This window comes from Myotis nattereri (genome assembly GCF_964212035.1).
Source record: "Myotis nattereri genome assembly, chromosome: 2".
Lineage (NCBI taxonomy): Eukaryota > Metazoa > Chordata > Mammalia > Chiroptera > Vespertilionidae > Myotis > Myotis nattereri.
In genome coordinates this window covers 9,452,519-9,465,563 of record NC_138076.1, presented here as the reverse complement: position 1 = coordinate 9,465,563, position 13,045 = coordinate 9,452,519, and the positions used below count along the sequence as shown (strand labels likewise).

Genomic DNA, 13,045 nt, shown 5'->3' with positions numbered 1-13,045 from the left:
ACTATTGGCTTAGGGGAATGGGCCTAAGACGGCAGGTGGACATCCCCTGAGGGGTCTCGGACTGCGAGAGGGTGTAGGCCATGCTGAGGGACCCCCCCCCTCCCCATTGCACGAATTTTGTGCACTGAACCTCTAGTATATAAATAATAGGCTATGTCTACCTTTCCTTGGATATATGAAAAAATTTGATTTGGGAATATGACAGAAATGGAAGCAATGTCATCCTATATAATAAAGAGGTAATATGCACATTGACCATTACACCCTCACAAGATGGCCACCCCCATGTGGTCACAAGATGGCCACCACAAGATGGCCGGCAGGGAAGGGCAGTTGTGGGCAATCAGGCCAGCAAGGGAGGGCAGTTGTGGGCAATCAGGCCAGCAGGGAAGGGCAGTTGTGGGCAATCAGGCCAGCAGGGGAGGGCAGATGGGGCAACCAGGCCTGCAGGGGAGGGTAGTTAGGGGCAACCAGGCCTGCAGGAGAGGGCAGTTGGGGGTGACCAGGCTGGCAGGGGAGGGAAGTTGGGGATGACTAGCCTGTAGGGAAGGGCAGTTGGAGGTGACCTGGCCAGCAGGGGAGAGCAGATAGGGGTGACCAGCCCTGCAGGGGAGGGAAGTTAGGCATGACCAGGCCAGCAGGGGAGGGCAGTTGAGGGGGAACAGGCCTACAGGGAAGGGCAGTTAGGGGCAATTAGGCTGGCAGGAGAGGGCAGTTGGGGTGACCAAGACAGCAGGGGAGGGCAGTTGGGAGAGATCGGGACGGCAGGGGAGGGAAGTTGGGGGTGACCGGGCCAGCAGGGGAGGACAGTTGGGGGGACCAGGTCTACAGGGGAGGGCAGTTAGGGGTGACCAGGCTGGTAGAAGAGGGCAGTTGGGGGTGACCAGGCAGGCAGGGGAAGGCCGTTGGTAGTGACCAGGCCTGCAGGGGAGGGAAGGCAGTTGGGGGGAACCAGGCTGTCAGGAGAGGCGTGTTGGGGGAGATTGGGCCAGCAGGGGAGTATTTAGGCATTGATCAGGCTGGCAGGAGAGTGGTTAGGGGGGAATCAGGCTGGCAGGCAGGTGAACGGTTGAGAGCCAGCAGTCACGGATTATGAGAGGGATGTCCACCTCCCTGTGGGATCGGGCCTAAACCGGCAGTTGGACATCCCCTTTGGGGTCCCAGATTGGAGAGGGTGAAGGCTGGACTGAGGGACACCCCCCTCTAGTAGTGAATATAAGAAAGAATCATTAAGCTAAAAAGAATTACTGAGAAGCACTGAGGAAAAAGTAGGGAATAGATAGGGAAATTTGGTAATCAATCAAATCAGTTTCCTTTGACATGTCCAGATAGAAGAATGAATATGATGGTAGTACCTTACTTCTTCTTGAAAACACAACATGCTCACACACGCATTCTACAGGCAAGGAACGTGTCCCACCAAAGGATCAGATTCCTACTTACAAGGAATTTATAACCAGAGGAGATGGTCACTGTGGTACTAATCACAGTATCAGATCAAATGAAATGGGTGTTAAATTAGAAGGTTAAGTCTGAGGAGTTACCGATTTTCATTGAAAGGACTGGAGAAATTCCAAGACAGAGATGGCATTTGAGCATAAAAGAATGAGTTGGCTTTTTATAGGAAGAAAAAGGAAGTTAGGGTAAATCAAGCAGCAGAAATAGTGGAGCAGAGGCAGGGAGGTCTGAAAATTGCCTATAGATTTAGCCAAAGCACAGGAGAAAACATTGATAGAGGAGCTTGGAGTGTTGGATGGCTAAAGAAGTTGGATTTTCCTTTATAGTCTCTAGGCAATATCTGAAAGTTCCTGATGAGTGCTAGAACCACAGAGTTATATTTTAGGACAATAACACTGAGGTGAGTGGGATCTGTGAAGAACTTGGTATTCTGAGGCCACAGGAAGCTTCTGGGAGTGGGAAAAAGACGGGGATTCGATGCAGCCAAGGTTAGGGGCCCTGGTCCTGCTTTATGGCTGGTCCTTATAGTGGGTGTGGGGAAATGGTGACCAGTAATCCCAACAACACTGAAGTAGGGAGGAAAGTTTGGGAGTTAACACTTTCTGTATTGAAATCCCGGAGGCCCCATCTGGGGAATGCAGCCCAGCATTCAGAAAGGTAAAACATGACAAAACTCTGGGTCAGGTCAGGAAACACTAAATTGGTGAGTGCATCCCAGAGGTGGGGGTTGGGTGGGGTGGGGGAACATGGTGACTAAAGGATTGGGGTACAGGGTCCAGCACTCAGAGAAAAGACCTGGCAATGGTTAGACAGAGCCCAAGTCAAACAACATGAGGTCACGGGAGGACTGGCTTTGTAATTAGGTTAGGAAATGAGGCACTCTCCTGAGATTGCTGGCAAAACCCAGGGAGGGAGGGATAAGGAGAGCAGACTAGCTGGGAGGCATGTGGTACCCAGGCTTTACTAGGCAAAGGGAATGCCCCCTTGACAGCAGCGGGACTACTGCCCACAGCACTGTGAGGCTACTAATATGAACGGCACCTGAGATTTTGACGGGTTGTTTAACAAGGGAATTTGGGCCCCACGGACAGATTGACATGGCATAAAAAACAACAACTATTAAACTTTGCAGCTCTTTTTCGTGCCAAGAAATGTACACATACTCACCTCTCCCTGCTCCTTCTCCCATCCCTCAGCTTCCCCCACCCCTGGGCTTCAGGGCAAGCTGCTCAAAGTGCAGCGGGAGAGAGGCTAAAGCGCAGGGATGTCCATTGCATGTGATACTGAATAAACAGTAGTAACTATTTAAAGCGTTTGCACATTTGGGCCCCTCAAAACCTAATAATGAATCTTCTAAAATGGCTGACATTCATCCTGTCAAATTTACTTACTGTGGAAGGTAAGTTAACATCAGACCAGAGCTAAAGGTTTCGATGCCTTATGTCTTTTATGCCTCACCACAGTCAGATGAGAAGCACTATTACAGAAGTGAGTGAACAACTGAGGAAGTTGTGCACAGCTAAGTAGTTGCACAATATCACAGCGCTGGTAAATATAGGCCTGGCTTTGTACCCGAGGCACCCAGGCACACAATGTGCCATCATCAGCATTACATTATGCCCATTCAAAATGCCTTCCATTGGCCAAATTGCTGTTAAAACAGCTAGGTCAGATCAACAGTGTCAAATATATGTAGCATGGCCATAATCACTGCCTTGGTCTGGTCTGACAGAGGAGACAGGGAAACAAAATCCGTGGTTTGAAGGCCTCAGGTGGGCCCCATGGCAGGGAGCAGCTGGGGAAGACAGGTGTCGACAAAAAGGACTGAAAAAGCAAAAGGTAGAGTTCAACAGCCTAGTTGGAAGGCCATTGCAATTCTCCAGGTGAGACTTCTGAGGCCAGAATGTGGATGGTGGCCACACAATGAATGGCACAGCCTCTTGTACAAGACACAAGGGTGTTGAGGGTGGGGAATATACCTTTAAATGTTGTGCTATGCCCAATTTTGCTGAGCTCAATGCTGGGCACAAAGGAGGGCCTCAAAAAAGTACATGACTGACAATGAAAAAATGGACTCAAACCAAGTTCTGGACAATGGTCTAGATAGAAAATGCACGCATTAAATGTAATCCTCAAAGTAACTGTAATATGGTGACGTTTACAAGTAAAGGGTAACGCACTCTAACTTAAAGAGTTTTAAACAACTTGTCAAAGTCAAGCAATTTGGTTACAAGCAGAAAAAGGAGCAAAGGTTGGTCTCATGCTTAGATCCAGTAGTTGTTGATGCATTAAAAAGTCCCCTTGAGAAAGATAATGTGTTACCATGCTCTCTTCTCCAGAAGTAACTATAAGGAGAATTACTTAAAATAATCCAATAACTCACAGTTTGTTTGGAAATGGATCTTATTCACTAGAGATTTCAATTCTTAGAGAAATTCCCCCAAAAGACTATGATGAGATTTCTTAAGTATACCGTTTCCTGTTGGGGAGGAGGGGGTGTGTGTGTGTCTATATTTCTACACCATTATTTTTTAATATTATAAAGCCTTTGGGTAGAAGGGAAGATTAGCTCTGCCTTTAGTGTTTGCCATGATGATGTTTACAAATGTAGTTTTCATATATCAAAATTTGCTGCATCACTTGCAACATTAGTCGCATTGGTATCTGGTTGGTTAAAAGTTTACTCTTATTTCTTCTGCCAGAAACATTTTCTGTATTTTCGTAACACTCTCCCATAAGGCCTCATGTGCTCCTGTGAAGTTGAAATGACAGCATTATTTTTATTTGGAGAAAGGAAAGTGGAAAAGAAATAATTCTTTAAGCTTTGGAATTGATGTTCAGTCTATAAAATGTCTTCAGTTAAAAGGAGGGGTGATTGGATTCTAGTTCTGGGCTCATTTTAAAATATGTCATTTGGGGCAAATCTTTTCAGTTCTGGGCATCTCAACTTATCCAGCCATGAAGATCAAGTGCTAAGATCTAACTCATCCTTCCTCATAGGGTATGCAAACACCAAGTACTTTTAAAAGCTTTCTAATTTTAAAGTGACGCCTATACCCCTATCATAACATAACATAAAGCTGTCTCTTCAAAAGATGATTTCAATTTTTAAAAAAATTTACTCTAACAAATAAGAGTTTTGAAAATTCCTGTATGACTTATGGGGCAGGCCTTGGTGAATAACATCATAATTCATATTTGTAATGTAACCTCCTTAGAAGGGCCAAGGAGGAATGAAAGTTGTGGTGAAGTCTTGTGATTTCTGGAAATGCTCTGGTTTCAAGTGCATTTCTTGTCCCTTATTTTGGGGAGAGAGAGAGAGAGAGAGAGAGAGAGAGAGAGAGAGAGAGAGAGAAAGTTATAAGTTGTGTCTGCCTTTAGGACTCTAACAGTAAAGACAGAAGAAAAACCAGGCAGTGTTTTTGTTGTTGTTTTTCTTTCTTTTTTTTTTTTTTGTGGCAGCGCTTTATTTATTCCTGTTGCCTCCTGCCTTGAAGCAGGATTGTTTTTCTTATTAAATATATTTGTATTGATTTCAGAGAGGAAGGGAGAGGGAGAGAGAGATAGAAACATCAATGATGAGAGAGAATCTTTAATCAGCTGCCTCCTGCACTCTCCGCACTGGGGATGGAGCTGGCAACCCACGCATATGCCCTGGACCTGAATTAAACCAATACCCTTCAGTCCACAGGCCATACATAGCTCTCTCCACTGAGCCAAGACAGCTAGGGCTACAGGCGGTGTTTTCAGATAGCAGCAGCCAGGAGTTGGGAAATTGAGAAGAGAAAAGGCAGAAGGACGGGAGTTTAGAAACACTGCACTTATGTGTAATGAAAACTGGAGAGAACTGGGAACCCATTATCCAGGGGGTAATAGAGTCGCCTCTCACCCAGCAGCCTGCAGCTCCAGTCCTGCTGCTCCAGGCGGGTAAGCAGGGGGTTCCGTGCAAGGGGCCCAACAGCCCGTGGAGGGGATGCAGCTGGCCCGGGCGCGCAGTCCCTTACCTTTCCCTCCTCGCTCCAGGATCAGCACGTGTCCCAGGAAGGGGTAAGCGCCGGGAATAGTGGGGATGGGCCTCATTTGCAGCCAGTTATGCGCATAGCACGCCATCATCTGCAGGAAGCTCAGGATGAGGGTGGCGCCCGCCAGGGAGACGGCGCTGAGCGCGCCCCAGAGCAGCAGCTTCTGCCCGACGTGCACCAGCCACACGGCCACCATCGCGCCAGCGGTCGGCTCCGCGCGGGGACTGAGACCCTGAACCTTGGGGTCCGATGCTTGGGGCCAGGGCGTGGTCCAGCCCCTGCCTTTCAAGTGCGGGCCCTGGGAGGAGTCCCGACATTCCCGGGGGCGGGCGCAGCGGGCCGGGAGGGCGGGGAAGAGGTGGCGCCCGGCCCAATCGCCTCTCCCTCCTCCCGCAACCCGTAGGCAGCAGCCCAGGCGCCCAGAAGCGGGACTTCCGGTTTAGGGACCGCCCTGCCCCCTGGGGACGGGGCTGGAGCCTCCCCCACTCGGAGGAAAGCACCGCCGGGTTGTTGTGCAGACAGACGCCTAGTAACGCGCACGGGCCTCTGGTTCCAGCAGAAACGAAAGCCCGGAAGCCCGAGTCTGAAGGCAGAGAGCGCTGAGAAGACACGGAGGCCCTTGAGTGGCGGGGGGAGGAGAATGGGGTGCAATTCAGGGCAACTCAGGATGGAGAGGCGCGCTGGGGCTGCGGTGGGCTGACTTCCTTACAGGAGTGAGCGGTACGTTTTAGAATGGAAATAAAGGGGCGCCGGGTTGGAGGTTCGGTTTGGGGGGTTAGTTTTTCCCTGGCTGCGCGCCTGGCCTCATGATGCTCCCTTGCGCAACCTGTAGTGTCCTCTCTCCTGGGACTGGCTGCGCGCGGGAGGTGGGTGCATCCTGGCTGCGCATCAGGGACATTCAGAGCAGCTCCCTACTCTGACCTGGGACTCCAACCTGAGGGAGCAGGTAAAATTCGTCATCAGGTCACGGGAGAGCTGAATCATGTTCTTGTGATCCCAATGGTTTCCAAATTATCCTCGGGACCAAGAGAACATCGGGCGGGTGGAGAGGATGAAGGGCAAGGTCTCTGGAAGTGGGAGAGATAAGAGATGCTGGCAGAGCGGGGGTTGGATAAAGGAACAGTAATTATGAAGTAACTCTCAAAAGACAAACCACTGAGCCTATGGGAGGAAGGAAGGGAAAGGGAATGATGGTGAGAAGGATGCCCCAATTCTGCCCGTGGCTGTGTTCACTGACTAGGAATTTTCCTTCTTCAGGTAGTGGAACCCCAATCCTGACTCTGGTTCTCTTTTCCACAGGGGATCCTTCCTACAGAGGCGCTGGGCTAGGAGTGTCCCTCTCTAGGAGCAGGTCCGTAGTGATAGGGAAGGTGCCAAAAAAGATGACATAAATTGAGAAATGCCCTGGACCCCTCCTTGCCGGGGTTCTTGTTCAGGCATTAAGAAGGGTTCAGCAATCTGGAAAAGGGGCTGTGCATAACTCAGAGTCCAGTGACTAAATATAATTTCGAAAGGCATTTGGGGGTCAGAGGAGCTTAGCTAAAAGGAACTAAGTTCTCCTCATCTGAGGACCCCATGCTTTTTAGTAACACAAATTGTCCTGAGGCTAGGTAAGATATATACTTCAAAGGGTCAGGGTTTAGTATACACAGTTCATTGTCAGAATGGAAGAATTAGCCTATGGCTGTTCAGTTGTTTGGCTAGTAGGAGGCAATAACATGTAGATTAAGATGCCCTGAGCTGTCTGGCAGCAAACAATCACCCCTTTTCAGGTTTGGGGAAATGCCCTCAGCCATTCCCATCAGGTGACAATATATGTGACTCAGACCTTGTTGAGTCCCCAAGTTCCATCAACCTTTTGATGAAACTCCTGCAATTATGACCTGCTAAAATTGGGTTCTGGCATCTCACCCTTTTTGATTATTTAAATTTAACGAGAATGTATGTTTTAAGATTTTTAAATTCAATGGAAGAGACAGAGTTCTATCATGTCCCTTTAAATTGCTGCCAGGCACTAAAGAAATCTATTTGCAATAAGTTTCTTTATGGGCCAACAGTTTTTTGAGACCCAATTTCAATGTCCAACAGTTTCTTATGTGTACATGTCAGCAATGATATTTTAGTTCTGGATTTATTTAAAAGGGTATTACTTAATTTTTAAACATTTGGGGATTTTCTAGTTCTCTTTTATTTTTTAGTTCAATTCCACTGTGACCTGATAACATATTCTGCATAATTTTAATTCTTTAAAATTTGTTGAGACTTGCCTTGGAGCCTTGTATGGGGTCACATTTTGTAAGTGTTCCACATGCATATGTAAAGAATGCATTGCTAGGTCCATTGTTCAAAGTATGTCCATTTAGTTATCGCTGATTTGTTTATCAATGAAATAACTATTATTTTACAACGAAGAAATATAATAACCTGAGAAGAATCTTGTCACAAAGAAAAATTAAATCATTAACTGTAATAGAATTTATTTTATTTTAAATCTTTTTATCTAGACTGCTATTTTTCATATATGCCAAAAAATGTTTATTCTGCATAAAATGCTAGCAACAGTAATAGCAATTAACTACAATATATGTTACTTTAAACATAAATGCGTGCCCTAGCTGGTTTCGCTCAGCGGCTAGAGCAGGGGTGGGCAAACTTTTTGACTCGAGGGCCACAATAGGTTCTTTTTTTTTTTTTTAAATATATTTTTTATTGATTAAGATATTACATATGTGTCCATGTCCCCACGTTACCCTCTACCCCCACACCCCCGCTCATGCCCTCACCACCCCCCCCCCCCGTTGTCCGTGTCCATTGGTTAGGCCTATATGCTTGCATATAAGTCCTTTGGTTGATCTTTCCCCCTTACCCCCACCCTCCCCTACCTTCCCTCCAAGGCCCGACAGTCCAATCAAAGCCTCTCCGTCTCTGGATCAGTCCTTGTTCATCAGTTTATGTTGTTCATTATATTTCACAAATGAGTGAGATCCTGTGGTATTTATCCGCTCTCCAGTTCCATCCATGCTGTGGCAAATGGTAAGAGTTCCTTTTTCTTCTTCCTCTTCTTAAAGAATACCTTTCAGCATTTCATATAATGCTGGTTTGGTGGTGATGAACTCCTTTAGCTTTTTCTTATCCGTGAAGCTCTTTCTCTGACCTTCTATTCTGAATGATAGCTTTGCTGGATAAAGTAATCTTGGTTGCAGGTTCTTGCTATTCATCACTTTGAATATTTCTTGCCACTCTCTTCTGGCCTGCATGGTTTCTGTTGAGAAATCAGCTGACAGTCGTATGGGTACTCCCTTGTAGGTAACTGACTGTCTTTCTCTTGCTGCTTTTAAGATTCTCTCTTTATCTTTTGCTCTTGGCATTTTAATTATGATGTGTCTTGGTGTGGTCCTCTTTGGATTCCTTTTGTTTGGGGTTCTCTGCGCTTCCTGGATCTGTAAGTCTATTTCTTTCACCAGGTAGGGGAAGTTTTCTGTCATTATTTCTTCAAAAAGGTTTTCAATATCTTGCCCTCTCTCTCCTTCTGGTACCCCTATAATTCTGATGTTGGTACGCTTGAAGTTGTCCCAGAGGTTCCTTACACTATCTTCATATTTTTGGAATCTCTTTTCTTTTTTCTTTTTCGGTTGGGTATTTCTTGTTTCTTTGTATTTCAAATCTTTGACTTGATTCTTGGGATCCTCTTGTCTGCTGTTGGATCTCTGTAAATTATTCTTTATTTCAGTCAGTGTATGCTTAATTTCTAGTTGGTTCTTTTTCATGTCCTCCATGGTCTCACTATACTTATTGAGGGATTCATTAAATTTATCGGCGGTTTCCATAAAATTCTTGAAAAACCTTATAAACGTGGCCTTGAACTCTATATCCAGTCGTTTGCTTTCCTCCATTTCTGCCATTTGTGACCTGTTTCGTTGTCTCCGCATTTTGGCTGCTTCTCTGTGTTGATAGAGTGGCCCTGCGCGCCAGGTGTCCTGTAGGGCCCAGTGGCTCAGCCTCCCCAGTTACCTGGGGTGGACACTCTTGGTGCCTTGGTTGTTGTAGGATCACTGGGAGGAATTGACCTCCAGGCCAGTTGGCTGTGAGAATCAGCTGTGTCTGAAGTGGGAGAACTTCTGTGCTGAAGACACCCTGCTGGGGCCAGACTTGCTTCAGTGGGGCTTTGGTGCTCACTGAGTCTGCTCCCTGAGTGTGTCCCTTATGGATCTGAGGAGTTGCAATCTGGATGGTCCCCCTCTGACCACTGGGTACAGTGGCTCCTGGATCTAAGGAGGTGCTAATTCATCCTCTGCCTGAGGCCACATAGCAGGAGCCACAAAGAGGCTCAGCTGTGAAGCAATGCAAGCCGCTGCGGGGCCTTGGGCCTTCTCTTGGAAGTTCCGGGTCTGCCTGGCTCGGCTGCAGTTAGGTACATTCACATGCAAAAGCCTCTGCCACAGCCTGGGTGGGGCGGGGTCTCAGGGAGTCAAAGGGCGGAGAAAGCAGCTATGGCTGATTCTCCACCCGGAGTCGCGCGTCTCAGTGTCCCGGTAACGGCTGCAAGCACCTCTGAGGGAAAGCCGCACTCAAGTTCGCCCGCTGCCCGACAGATCAGCTTCTCCCCGTATGAGTCCTGGGTCCCCAGAGACTTCCCGGAACCGGAGTTCAGAGCAGTCGGGAGCTTGTGATTCAAAAAGACAGCTGCGTCCTCAGGTGCCACCCCCTTTCCGCGAGCCGCCGTACCTCTGCACTTCACCTCAGCAGCTCCTCTGGCTCTCAGCGTGCTTTTCTTTCCTTCTAGTTGTAGAATTTACACTCAGCCAGCCTTCCTGTTGTTCTGAATGATGTCTGCTCTGTCCTTTGCGGTATTTTTCAATTGTTGTGGGAGGCGGCAATTTCCCGGTGTTTACCTATGCCGCCATCTTAGTTTCTCCCACAATAGGTTCTTAAACTGGACCGGAGGGCCGGAACAAAAGCATGGATGGAGTGTTTGTGTGAACTAATATAAATTCAAAGTAAACATCATTACATAAAAGGGTACGGTCTTTTTTTTTTTTTTTTTTTTTTTAGTTTTATTCATTTCAAACGGGCCGGATCCAGCCCATGGGCCGTAGTTTGCTCACGGCTGGGCTAGAGCATTGGCCTGCAGACCAAAGGGTCCCTGGTTCAATTCTGGTCAAGGGCACGCACCTTACTTGCAAGCTCCTACCTGGCCTGGGCCCTGATGAGGGCTCATGCAGGAGGCAACCAATCCATGTGTTTCTCTTACATTGATGTTTCTCTCTCTGTCTTTCCCTCTCTCTTCCACTCTTCCTAAAAATCAATGAAAAAATATCCTCAGGTGAGAATTAACACCAACAAAAGAAAAAAATAATAATAACTAAAAAAAATAATGGAGAACACTTAAATAAAAATAAATGCTTCAGTTTTCGTCTTAAATACTAGTAACGAATAAACATAGGGGCCAAATTTACTTGTATTGTTATATCCTTCTGAATATTGATTAAGTAATTTGTAAACAAATGTAGTGGACATTATGTGAAGTGGAGAATTAACAGCAGTAAATTATTGAAATGTATAAAGTCTGATTGTGTAAGTATTTGCATAATATTTTTCAGTCCAAAATTGCATGTATGTGTGTGTATGTATGTCTTACATGAAACTGACTGTTTTATGGAAAACTGACTAATCAATGAGGCAAATCCAGACATCTGGTTATTTTTTTAATTATCCTCTTAAATATAATTTAAATATGTGATGTGAATTTACTAGTACATATAAATATAGGTATACAAATGAATATTTCTATCATATAGACATAATTTCCCATGACTATAAAATCTGTCATCTCACTGTCCTTTCTGTTTTGAAAACCCCTGGAACCTTAAGAGGAAAACAAATAAAATAATTTTAATTTCTCCCTTCCCTGGAGTGGATGATGTGAGATTTTCCCACATGTATGGCACTGTGGCGTGATTTCTGTCTCTGGGCTTATGCCCTCTTGTTTTGTAATCAAATTCAGGAGACAAGCTATTTCCAGTTCATACTTAAGATAAATCTCTACTTACCACCAGAAACTGAAGCAAATAAAATTAAATATACCATTTGGTATAATAAAATCATCCTACAAAAAGAAAAATGCGCATGTTTTAGAACACAAAATATGAATTTCTAATTAGTTTGCTGACATGGGGGGGGTGGTGTTACATGAAATAGAGAGAGGTGTACTTACTTTAACAATGTTCACAGGGTTCCTATCATAATGCTGACCTTTATCTTCCCCAGAGCCCAGCACACGCCCCAGCAGGGTTGTGTGCACTGCTCAACGCTTCATAGTTCTGAAGAACCTAGGACTCCCCTCCTCTCTCCCCCTCCTCACCTCCACCCCTAGCTCACTCTTCATCATATATCTTTTTAAAAAATATATATATTTTATTGATTTTTTACAGAGAGGAAGGGAGAGGGATAGAGAGTTAGAAACATCAATGAGAGAGAAGCATCAATCAGCTGCCTCCTGCACACCTCCTACTGGGGAGGTGCCTGCAACCAAGGTACATGTCCTTGACTGGAATCAAACCTGGGACCCTTCAGTCTCCAGCCCTACGCTCTATCCAGTGAGCAAAACCAGCTAGGGCTTCATCATATATTCTTATTGTCATCGCCTGACCCCTTTCCCCATCCCAATTTTTTCATTTTTATCTTCTCTTCCAAGCTATTTCCTTTCCATCTTTGGAGTCTCTCTCTCTATAGCTATCAAAGTAGATGATTTTTCTACTTATGTTTTCTATTTTTTAAATTCTGTTGCAAATAGATGACTAGGTTGTCTTGATCACCTATATGAAGGTACTTAACCCCATGAAGCACTGAACTATGAAAAACTGTTAGTGAGATAAATTAAGACTTCTCATTTTTAGTGTTGCTCTTGAATATCATTTTAATTTGTAAAATACTTGTTATTGAGTATTAACTATTAGTTATTTCATTTTGTATCTCCTCTCAAGTTGGTTATGGATATTAAGTAAAAATCTTCTAAAATGTTACATCAGACATCTTTTAAAAATCAATCATTTTCTAATACAATTTTTAAAACCCCGGCGGTAGAAAAAGGCACTTCAAGGAATAATTGCTTGATATAAATCATAAATAATCATTTTTGAAACCATACCTGAAAAAACCTTGTTTGATGTGATGAAATTCTTAATAAAAGTATTCGTCTTCTTGAAATTTCCCGTGTGCCCTAGCAGCTGGGCAATCTCACATTTGGTATGCCTGCTAGTCCAAGCTTTATTTAACCACACTTTCAAGTGGCCACTCTTAAGCATTAATTCAAGGCTAATTTGAGTTTCCCAGAGTAAAAAGAAAACAGGGGAAGTCTGTGAATGGAGCATCAGCTGTTGTGAGGTACCCTCCTCTTCTGGATTCACTTTCCCTTTTTATAATGTTACCTCCTCAGAGGTCTTTGCAGATACAGTTAGTTCTGAGGAGCCAAACTCTTTTTTATCCCACTTGAAAAAATTAAAAGTCTAAATTAAATAAAAATTTTAAAAAACACTACAAAATATGGGACTTTCATAGCTTTCTTT

General features: G+C 45.2%; 2 protein-coding genes across 2 annotated transcripts in view; both read right to left on the bottom strand.

The window, feature by feature from the left end:
* LOC308514059 (cytochrome P450 4V2-like) overlaps positions 1-5,968 on the bottom strand; it is a 30,417-nt gene extending 24,449 nt beyond the window's left edge. The window contains exon 1 of the mRNA XM_081084099.1: positions 5,463-5,968. Within this exon, the coding sequence (XP_080940225.1) occupies positions 5,463-5,676 (214 nt within the window). The 5' untranslated portion in view covers positions 5,677-5,968. The remainder of the gene's footprint in view (positions 1-5,462) is intronic.
* Positions 1-11,585, bottom strand: part of LOC308512628 (coagulation factor XI-like) — a gene marked incomplete at both ends in the record, with an annotated part of 328,656 nt that extends 317,071 nt beyond the window's left edge. Inside the window, 1 exon segment of the mRNA XM_081082238.1 lies at positions 11,531-11,585. Coding sequence (XP_080938364.1) covers positions 11,531-11,585 — 55 coding nt within the window.
* Positions 11,586-13,045: the final 1,460 nt, after the last annotated feature.